Source organism: Oncorhynchus gorbuscha, linkage group LG05 (genome assembly GCF_021184085.1).
Source record: "Oncorhynchus gorbuscha isolate QuinsamMale2020 ecotype Even-year linkage group LG05, OgorEven_v1.0, whole genome shotgun sequence".
Taxonomy (NCBI): domain Eukaryota; kingdom Metazoa; phylum Chordata; class Actinopteri; order Salmoniformes; family Salmonidae; genus Oncorhynchus; species Oncorhynchus gorbuscha.
Window position 1 is genome coordinate 35447850 of NC_060177.1, and position 11150 is coordinate 35458999.

The 11150-nt window shown below is 42.1% G+C and overlaps 2 protein-coding genes across 2 annotated transcripts; both read left to right on the forward strand.

Annotated features, from left to right (window-relative positions):
- Window positions 1–18: 18 nt before the first annotated feature.
- Window positions 19–3974, forward strand: LOC124035880 (zinc finger protein 408-like). The gene is made up of 6 exons (XM_046349693.1): window positions 19–129; window positions 999–1219; window positions 1315–1382; window positions 1519–1787; window positions 1930–2052; window positions 2149–3974. Exons 2-6 carry the CDS (start codon window positions 1007–1009, stop codon window positions 3864–3866), a joined length of 2391 nt encoding a protein of 796 aa, XP_046205649.1. The 5' UTR covers window positions 19–129; window positions 999–1006; the 3' UTR covers window positions 3867–3974.
- Window positions 3975–5121: 1147 nt separating this feature from the next.
- On the forward strand, window positions 5122–11093 carry LOC124035881 (prothrombin-like). Its single transcript, XM_046349695.1, has 14 exons — window positions 5122–5291; window positions 5461–5621; window positions 5807–5831; window positions 6151–6222; window positions 7513–7618; window positions 7712–7845; window positions 8025–8333; window positions 8468–8578; window positions 8683–8809; window positions 9715–9882; window positions 10054–10227; window positions 10336–10514; window positions 10686–10756; window positions 10858–11093. Exons 1-14 carry the CDS (start codon window positions 5216–5218, stop codon window positions 11011–11013), a joined length of 1869 nt encoding a protein of 622 aa, XP_046205651.1. The 5' UTR covers window positions 5122–5215; the 3' UTR covers window positions 11014–11093.
- The last annotated feature ends 57 nt before the right edge of the window (window positions 11094–11150 follow it).

The following is an 11150-nucleotide window of genomic DNA, read 5'->3' on the forward strand; positions in this document are numbered from 1 at the left end:
ATGTTTCGATAGAAAAGAACTTGAGGACTTCCGGATTCTGTCCTCGGCTGGAGAACGATGATTTTCCCGGAGTTTTCAAATGGAAAAAACGAGTGATACAAATTGGCCAAGACCCTGTGGAAATCCTGAGTTAGTTGAAATATTTTCGTGTTATTGCCGCGAATCGAACGTCTAGTTGAAATATGTTTGATATCCTAATCGTAGTATCATGTTCACACTGTCGTCGGCTGGTTAGCCAGACAACAACAATGTAGCATGCATGGTAGCAAAAACAAGTGCTTGAGTTTGTTAGTTAGCATCATCAGTGCCACCGAGAACAAATTTAAAAAACGATAACGTTCGTTAATTAGCTATCAAGCTAAATAACCACTGTTTCTAGAGTTCTGATATATACTCAAGCCTGTTCGAGCTAACGTTAGCTACTGAAAGCATAGCTTGCTAGCTCGACAGTTAATAGTTGGCTTGTGCTTCTTCATAATAATTGACTGCCTGTGTCACAATTAATTGACAAACTTACTCACGGTCCCTTGTCGTCTGGTACTGTTTCCAGTTAAGCAGGCCAACTTTTGTTAGTGAGAAAATTATGTTAACGTTGGCTAATGGTTTTGACAGGGGCTTACATTAGCACTGAGATGTGTTGCCTTGTCGGCGCATGTACACATAGGTTGTCACGACAAAGCTTGCCACCCGCCAGGTCCACGCAATCACGTATGCATGTCACACACAATTATTGATCAATGATGGCCATAAAGCTCAGCTAGCTATATTCCTATTGTATGTACATGTGGCTGCTGTTTCGTATTCAGTACTGTGTCACTTTATACAAGTACTTTATCAATGACAGCTTGAAACAAATCAAGGAGATACTTCCAATGTAGCTAGTCATTGTAAATGACATCCAAAACGTGCATTTTTTTGTGTGCCATTGTAAGCTAGTCATTGTAAACGACGTTCAAAACATTAGCTTTTTTAAGAGTCTCTACATTTTGTGGCTACAGAGAGAAGGATGGACTCTCTGGGTATGAGGGGCCCATCCCTAAACCAGGACTTCCTACACAGTGTGCTGAATGCTGTTCCTCGTGGACTGACAGTGGGCCCCTCTCTAGCAAATGATGGCCAGTTGGGGCTCTGGTGTGTAGGACATGCACTGCAGAAAGGGATGCTTCTGGGTGTGGAAAACCAAAGCAACACCTTTGACCAAAGGGAAGACTTTACAGAGGTATGTATCCGAGTGGTTGTGATGGCGGAGGCACACACTTGCTCAAGTTTCTATAATATTGCAAGTGTATTGAATGTAACATTTGTTGTCGTCAGAGCTTGATGGAAGAAGCATATCATACGATAATCAAGGGGCATCTTTGGGACAGGTGCTATTGGATTAGGTAGGTGTCTTTGGGTAAAGAAGAATAACACAATGTTTTGTTGTTGTTGTAGCACTCAGCTGTATCAAACACATTAACATTACTGTCACGTTTAATTTGGTCATTGGGAGAGAGAAACCCTCTTTGTTTTATGCAGATTTGCCTGTAATGCAAGGAGAAAGGATGAACAGAATGTTACTGTTCATGAGGTGGACGGAAGTCTCTGTCTAAGGGCCTGCAAAGAGATCAACCCAGGGACAGAACTTCTGCTTTGGAGTTTCCTAGCTGATCCTCCGGAACACGATGGAAGCCAAGGAGGGTCACTAATAACACCAGGCAAACCCCGCAAACAAGTTACACCTCGCAAGTCCAGGGAGGATAGATCCCCAGGTGTAAACTTCATGGAGCAAGAGCTCAAGCTTACAGGTAAGCCTGACACCCACATTCTTAATACACACTAACTAATAAATATTTTTACTAATAAGGATGATGTTATGAAATGATGACATTTTATATTTGGATAGTTGTTTCCGAAATGTTACGTGGAAGATGTTTGTATGTCTTACAGAGCCTGAGGAGCACACTGAAGATTCAGACATGTCAACTTCTCCACTGGGGTCGGTGGTGGAGGAGAAAAGCCAGGCTGGAATCAAAAGGACCAAACCTCTTATCTACAAAATGAAAAAGAGAGGTGTGAGAGACTCTCATTCCAGGGGTGATAAAACAATGGAACAGAATGGAGAAGTTGACTCAGGCAAAATAATAAAAACAGAACGTTTCATTCCAGAAATAACCAATGTGCAATGCTCTAATGAGGACAAACTTGTGAGTCCTGCAGACGAGCCTCCAAAGAACAGTGAAGAACCAGGTAATGTGGTAAGAAATCCCCAGGAGGAACAGGGGCCACAGGTGGTCAGGGCCAGTTGCAGACTGGCTGCTAAACCCAGGAAGGTGCATTCATTAGTCAGCTGCATCCACAAGCGTCTTCAAGGGTGCAAAAATAGGTATCTGGATCGTCAAGTGACATTGGAGGTTACGTCCAGAGTTGGTGATGAAAATGGACAAGCTTGCCAAGAAACAGACATAAAAGATAGAGAAAATATAAGCGCAGATGAAATCCCAAAGGATAGTGACAAAGGGGGGAAGAAAGACCCGGAGGAGCTTACGACAGCTCCAGACCTCTTTAACATCAGGGAAAGGAGGTATACATGTGACGAGTGTGACAAGAGTTTCTTTCAGCTCTGTCACCTGAAGAAGCACAAATTCACTCACTCGGACCTAAAGCCTTACTTATGCACAGAGTGTGGTAAGAATTACAGCTCTCAAGAGAACTTCAGGGCCCACCTTCTGATGCATAAGGGAGAGAGGCCATTCAAGTGCCAGCAGTGTGACAAGAGCTATGGCCTGAAACGGGATCTGAAGGAGCATGAAGTTCTTCATACAGGAGAGAGGCCTTTTGTCTGCGATATCTGTGGGAAGGCTTTTGCCCGCCGGCCTTCATTACGTATTCATAGGGAGGCCCACCGCGCCAAGGAAGAAAATTACCATGCTCCTAAGCTCAAGTGCCCTGTCTGCGATAAAGAACTGGCCAATTCGGGCTCCCTTAGGAATCACATGCGCTTGCACACAGGAGAACGGCCTTATGCCTGTCCCCACTGCAGTAAGACATTCCGACAGCGGGGGAACCTTTTGGGGCATCTACGCATCCACACAGGGGAAAAGCCTTACAAGTGTAACCATTGTAATCAGTACTTCTCACAGGTGCCTGAACTCCGCAGACACCTCATATCACACACAGGGGAAGTCTACCTCTGCCCTATATGTGGCAAAGCCTTGCGGGACCCCCACACCTTGCGGGCCCACGAACGTTTACACACAGGGGAGAGACCTCACAAGTGTGAGGTGTGTGGGAAGGCCTACACCATGGCCACCAAGCTACGCCGGCACATGAAGTCCCACCTAGAGGAGAAGCCCTACAAATGTCAGGCATGTGGTGCTGGCTACACGCTAATGCAGAGCTTGGTTCGCCACCAACTCTCCCATAAAAAGAGAGAAGATCGGACATCTGGGGAGCTAGCTGACGCTCTGGCAGCTCTGGAGTCTAGCCACTCTGCCCCTGCTAGAGGCAGACCTAGAAAGACCCCTCGCAAGACAGAGGTCAAGCCATGGGTTGATGTCACTGAAGAGAACATGGAGAGTCAGACAGTAGTGTATGTTCAGGCCATCGAAGACTTAGCCATGCCTAACTCAGGGGAGGTTGTTGTCAGCACCTATGACTCGTATCATGATAATGCCATATCTTCTGTGGTAATAGAGGAAGGGTTGGAACAGGATTTGGGCCAGATCCAGCTAAATGAGAATGTCATTGAGATAGTTGTCTCAGATTCTAATGATAAGTGCATTGTGGTAAGGGAGCACAAAACACACAGCAACCTGGTGATTCTACAGGGAGAGGATGGACTGAGCTCTGTGGCAGAGACAATAGAGATAGAAACAGGAGTTTAAAACTGCAAGTCACACCGTTTTGCTTTCTGATGCTGTTTTTATTTTTTAAATCTTCAAATAAAACCAAGAATGTGAAGAAAAAATGTTGTTTTGCCTGCTAGATGTACTTTACCTAAAAGAAGACAATAAGCAGTATTTATTAGGAAAATACATTTGTCATGAATATAAAATATGTTATCACCATCAGGATACCCCATTTAGATTACTGGAGAAGGGAGCCATAATTGTCAACGAGTTAAAGATATCAGCAAATATTGACTCACATCTGTGGTGGATCTTGTCAAGCCACTATCAATAATAATAATATAATAATAATATATGCCATTTAGCAGACGCTTTTATCCAAAGCGACTTACAGTCATGTGTGCATACATTCTACGTATGGGTGGTCCCGGGGATCGAACCCACTACCCTGGCGTTACAAGCGCCATGCTCTACCAACTGAGCTACAGAAGGACCAGCAAATGTTCTTTTCAAGGACTGTACTAAAACTACCTGCCCCTGTATTTGAGGAAATATCTTAATGGTTACAAAGAGAAATCCTCATGAATAGTTTTCTTTTTTATCTGACTAAAATATATTTGATGTCTAGAGAATGTTTATGAAGGCTTATTAAATAGCTTTACTGTATTTTAATACACTGTTGTAAATCTGGTCCATCAACAAGACGATGATTATTGTTGAAGACTCCAATTAAAATAGAGAAGTAACTCTGTGGTGGCTTTACAACAGTTGTATGTGTTTTTGAACACGACTTTGACCATTCACTCTTTATCCAATGCGTCATTCAATATTTGGGTGCAAATATTTAGATGGTTGGGACAGTCCGAGACTGAATCAGCAAATATTCTGGTTTGGAGCAACTTTACTGTGTGTTTGCTATGCTTGTCTATGCAGCACACACTATCATACTCTAAAATAGCAAATGGCAGTATTTAACAGGTTGATTTATTATGTGTTTTTGACATGGCCTTTGTCTTTATCATTTGATAATCCTCTTGTAATGACTTATTAGCAAACATTTTTTTAAATAAAGTAATCCATGAGTAGGCCCTGACAGAAAATAAACCATGCAGAAAGCTATTCTTGACATAGTGTGGAAAGTGTATCCATGGCTATAGGTAATAGTTGGAACTTTAATGGAAATACTGAGTGCAATTTCCTGTTGTTGACATGACCCAGGTGGGAGGCGCAACCCCTAGTCAGTCTTAGTACAGTGGTTCAATATTAACCAGGTGGTTCAATGTAACAAAGTGGGGGGTTTCAATGAGTACTGGATTTTGAGGGGGTGAGAAGGTTTGGTGATGTCCTAGGTTTTGCAAGGAGTTCTGTCTTAACCATCCGCAACAATGGGTCGAATACCCGCAACTCTCATTTTCACTCTACTATTTTATTCTACTCTTCAGATCACCCTTTGTGAAAATGGTAAGATACCAGTTATTTACCAGCCCTAAAAGCTTAAAAGCAAGCTTCAAAATATCGATATTCTGAAAAAGTATACTCCTTAAATTGTTACTCCTTGATGTGAATTAGGCTATTTGTCAGTTATAATTTCACTAAACAATAGGTTGAGTTATCAAATATTTGTTTATAGTATTTCTTAACAGCAAGGAGGCCTCACAGGTTTTTATCCGTGCTAAACGGGCAAATTCCTTCCTTGAGGAGTTGAAACCTGGGAACTTGGAACGGGAGTGCATTGAGGAGATCTGTGACCATGAAGAAGCCCGTGAAGTCTTTGAAAAGCCTGACAAGACGGTGAGAATGTCTGGCTTGTTCGATTGAAGTATCATGCAAAGCACATTAATATTCACCTTGGTATACTGGTAACTAAATCATGAGCTTTCTGTTTACCTGGGTAACACTATGTTTATTTGTGTAATAAAGTATGATTATAGTATTTCTCCCCAAATAACTGTCTAAATTGATCTTTCTTAATTTAGAAGGCATTTTGGACCACCTATTTGGGTAAGTATTTGTTTTTTATTCGTTATTACATGTGTTTTCTATCAAAACCTTATCCATGGAATATGCAATCATCAGTCAGAACACCCAATGTAAATAGATGGTATTGAACCAGAACAAAGTGCAACTGAGATGTTAGTCGACTTGTTTGAGGAACAGGCTTTAGCCCCAGTGTCGGTGAACCCACACGTTTTGCTCTTCCCACACATGCTATGCTCTTTATGCTTAAAAAACAAACATTAATATCGGCTTTGGCAATTATAAGCAAGTAGAGTCAAGTATTCCCTCATGTTTTCTAATTCTTGCTCTTTCTTCTTCACAGCTTGCAAAGGCACTTCACTGCTGAGAGCCAAGGACAGTATAAAAAAATTGAGAGGGTGTATTGATGCCAGTGGTAATAATTATGGCCTGATTACACTGCACATTTCAAATACAGTGGCTTGCGAAAGTATTCACCCCCTTTGGTATTTTTCCTATTTTGTTGCCTTACAATCTGGAATTAAAATAGATTTTTGGGGGGTTTGTATCATTTGATTTACACAACATTGCCTACCACTTTGAAGATACAAGAAGTAAGACAAAAAAAACAACATGAGCGTGCATAACTATTCACCCCCCCGAAGTCAATACTTTGAAGACCCACCTTTTGCAGCAATTACAGCTGCAAGTCTCTTGGAGTGTCTATAAGCTTGGGCACATCGAGCCACTGGAATTTTTGCCCATTCTTCAAGGCAAAACTGCTGCAGCTCCTTCAAGTTGGATGGGTTCTGCTGGTGCACAGCAATCTTTAAGTCATACCACAGATTCTCAATTGGATTGAGGTCTGGGCTTTGACTAGGCCATTCCAAGACATTTAAATGTTTCCCCTTAAACCACCTGAGTGTTGCTTTAGCAAAATGCTTAGGGTCATTGTCCTGCTGGAAGGTGAACCTCCATCCCAGTCTCAAATCTCTGGAAGACTGAAACAGCTTTCCCTCAAGAATTACCATGTATTTAGCACCATCCTAAAACTCTGACCAGTTTCTCAGTCCCTGTCGATGAAAAACATCCCCACATGGTGTTCTTGGGGTGATGAGAGGTGTTGGGACTGCCTGGCCAGACATAGTGTTTTCCTTGATGGCCAAAAAGCTCAATTTTAGTCATATCTGACCAGAGTACCTTCTTCCATATGTTTAGGGAGTCTCCCACATGCCTTTTGGTGAACACCAAACGTGTTTGCTTATTTAATTTTTTAAGAAAAGGCATTTTTTCTGGCCACTCTTCCGTAAAGCCCAGCTCTGTGGAGTGTACGGCTTAAAGTGGTCCTATGGACAGACACTCCAATCTCCGCTGTGGAGCTTTGCAGCCTCTCTGATAAATGCCCTCCTTGCCTATTTTTATTGTTATTTTTTTTCATTTCACTTCACCAATTTGGACAATTTAGTGTATGTCCATTACATGAAATAAAAATAAAAATCTATTTATGTTACAGGTTGTAATTCAACAAAATAGGTAAAAGGCCAAGGGGGATGAATACTTTTGCAAGCCACTGTACGTCAATGATTGATTGACTGAATGTTAATGTTTGTGTTGAAATCAGCTAAAAAGTGTGAGGAATCTACCAGGAAAATGTTATAATGTAAAGATGCATTTTTTGAGCAGGACATTCTGTTTCTCAAATATTATGTGGGCCTGCATCTTACAGGGGAGTGCTCAGTGGGCAATGGTGTGAACTACAACGGTACCATCTCCACTACTTCCTCGGGAAAAACATGCCAGTACTGGTCCAGTAACTTCCCACACAGAATTACGTATGTATTATTGACCCCATAACATGAGCAACGTAATTTCAAAGTTGTTCCATTCGTGATGTGTTGTTGCTGAGGGGTAACATCTCTTCTTAGGGAGTTCAATTCTTCGCTGGATGAGACCCTGTATGAGAACTATTGCAGGAACCCAGACAAAACTCCTGAAGGACCTTGGTGCTTCACCAGGGATCCCACAGTCAGGAGGGAGCAATGCATCGTCCCAAAATGTGGTATGATTTCACTACTTGCATAATAACCAACATTTGGTTGCATGTTGTTGCTGAGCTAGGTGTACTTTTACTCTGACAATCGGTGGTTTATATGCCTCCTTGTTCAACAACAAAGTGCAGAGCATGTTGCAGGTTGCAATATGTCTTAGTGGTCCTCTATTGTGATTGTTCCCTTACAGGTGAGCCTTGGGTACCCCCAAAAGTATCTGCTACAGTGGATAGGAAAGCCAAGTACACTAAGAAGGACTGCCTGGCCAACAATGGCTTGGATTATACAGGTGATCTCTCAGTTACCATGAATGGCAAAACGTGTCTGCCTTGGGCCTCCCCAAAGGTATTGGCACTCAGCAAAGGAAAGAGTTTCATCCCAGAGGTCAAACTTGTGACGAACCACTGTAGAAACCCTGACGGAGATATGGAGGGACCCTGGTGCTATGTGGACCAGCATGGAAATACCACTGTGGACTACTGTGACCTTGAGATGTGTGGTGAGCTGTTTCAACACTTTTTCCCGTTTTAAATGATTCACTTAAAATATTAGGACACTGAGGGGAAAAAAGGATATCTGACAAGTATCATAAATGCTCTTTACTGTGAGTGCTGGACTGTTGTTCTCTTTCAGATGACCCAATAGATAACTATGATGAGGCGGCTGGCGGAAGGGAAAGGACAACACTCTCTGGGCCCAGACAATCCTTCTTCAGCCCTCGGAGCTTTGGCAGTGGAGAGCTGGGTAAGTAATATAATTTTGGTTAGGATAAAAAAAAAAAAGTTTTAACATAAAGTGTAAGGTACGGCAAACAGAGGAGTAAAGAGTCGTCATGACTTTGTTTTCAGTGTGCGGAGAGCGACCCATGTTTGAGAAGATGAGTAAGAAGGATGGTAGAGAGCAAGAACTGATTGACTCCTACCAAGGAGGCCGTATTGTTAAAGGGATTGACGCAGAAGTGGCCAGTGCACCATGGTAATGAAATTAATAGATATTCAAAACACCACATCTGTTCTATTGCATTTATGTAGGACTACTACTTAGGATGATGGTCGTCATGGGTGCGGGAAAGGAAGTTATCTGTGTGTCCGTCATTTAGAGGATGTGTTTTGGGGTTGTCGATGCATTGCCCAATTTAAAAGAATGGAGTGGCTACAGATCTGACTTTTCTGCACCTTTCTTCCAGACAGCCAAGGGCCCCCGAAGCTTTTGCACATGCGAGGTTTTCTACTTTGCACACAGTCTCTGTTCTACTCATAGACAACAGGGCTACTCTGGCGAATGGTGCCCCTTTTAATAAAGTTAGATCAAAGCTGAATCGATGTCTTCTAGATCACATAATGATAGTAGCCTATTCTACATAGCATACCAAATATAATAGCACAGTAACGTTACTCTAAGACAAAAAAACACCACCTAATTTATTTTGATATTTTAGGATGATTGCGATCAAATTGTCTTTTTTTTTCCTCATGTGGCCAAAACTCAAAAGCGCACCACTAGGCAAAATATGTGCTTTGATTGAAACACGACACAGGTTGGCTATACTACAGTTCGTTAACACCATCTGCTCTAAAATACACTCACTGTACATTAATTCAAAATAACACTGTAGGCTTCTTTGAAACGGTAGCCTAAAACTCAAGAAGATCTAAATGCTTATCCCCATGAATCTGGTTGAGATCAAATGGTTGGTATGCAGATGCTGCATGGACGTTTCACCAGTAAAACCTGAATAATTATCATTTCACGATTGACCGTGAGAAATGCACAAGGCCGGAAAAGTCAGATCCACAGCCTCGGCCTAAAAAGAAAGGCACAGATGTAATTTGGCAGAAGAAAATGATGATACCTGTTATTCATGGATGCTTTGATGGTAGGCAGGTGATGTTGTACAAGAAAAGCCCACAGGAGTTGCTGTGTGGGGCCAGTCTAATCAGTGATGAGTGGATCCTCACTGCAGCCCACTGCATCCTCTATCCACCATGGAACAAAAACTTCACCATCAATGACATCCTGGTCCGGCTTGGCAAACATAACAGAGCTAAGTGAGTGGCCATCTCCTATTTTCCCATTTTATCTTTATTAAACAAGCGACACGCATTGACTTTTGCACAGTTCAACAGTGAACTATGACATGCCATAAGACTTAAGACAAAACAATAATATAGCCATAGAAAAATATTCTTGGCTCATTCCGTATTTCAACCTAATTCAAGGTTTGAGAAGGGCACAGAGAAGATTGTGGCTATTGATGAGATAATTGTCCACCCCAAGTACAACTGGAAGGAGAACCTGAACCGGGACATTGCTCTGCTGCACATGAGGAGGCCCATTACTTTCACAGATGAGATTCATCCTGTCTGTCTACCAACCAAGCAGGTTGCTAAGACGTAAGAGAGTTTAACGTAGCTAGCAGTAATTATCAAATATGAATGAACATTTCAGAGATTTTTCCCTTACTAGCAATGATAGCATCTTTTTTAAATTTCTCCTTCAAGACTGATGTTTGCTGGATATAAAGGCCGTGTGACAGGCTGGGGGAACCTATATGAGACATGGAGTTCCTCCCCCAAGTCTCTACCCACAGTTCTCCAGCAGATCCATCTACCCATCGTTGAACAGGATATCTGCAGAGCCTCTACCTCTATCCGCATCACTGACAATATGTTCTGTGCTGGTGAGTAGCAGTTCTCAGCTCTTATCTCAGTGTGGTAATTGCTGTATACTGCAGCTCAAGTCCATCCAATGTGTTAATCAAAAGTGAATTGGTGACTTGATAAACAATTTGGTGAATCACAGGTGTTCCCATTAGTATGATGCTTCCACGCAATGCCAATGTACTTTTCAGGCTTCAAACCAGATGAACAGAAAACGGGTGACGCTTGTGAAGGTGACAGCGGTGGTCCCTTTGTCATGAAGGTATACAACTAGAGAAACACAAACTTCACTCATTAAATGTCTTGCATATCCCCCACTTTATTTGATATACTCATGAGAATGACTTCTATCCTCATTCACAGAGCCCAGATGACAACCGTTGGTACCAGATCGGCATTGTGTCCTGGGGAGAAGGATGTGACAGGGATGGGAAATATGGATTCTACACCCATCTTTTCCGTATGAGACGGTGGATGAAGAAAGTTATTGACAAAACAGGCGGCGATGACGATGATTGATTGTTATTTCTTCTCATTTTTCTCTACATGCAAAGGAAACTGATGTAATGTTGGAAATAAACATGCGTTCCTGATAATGATCTGCTTGTTATTACTCGTAGACTCAGCAATAATACTTTTTACAGAAATGAATCAAA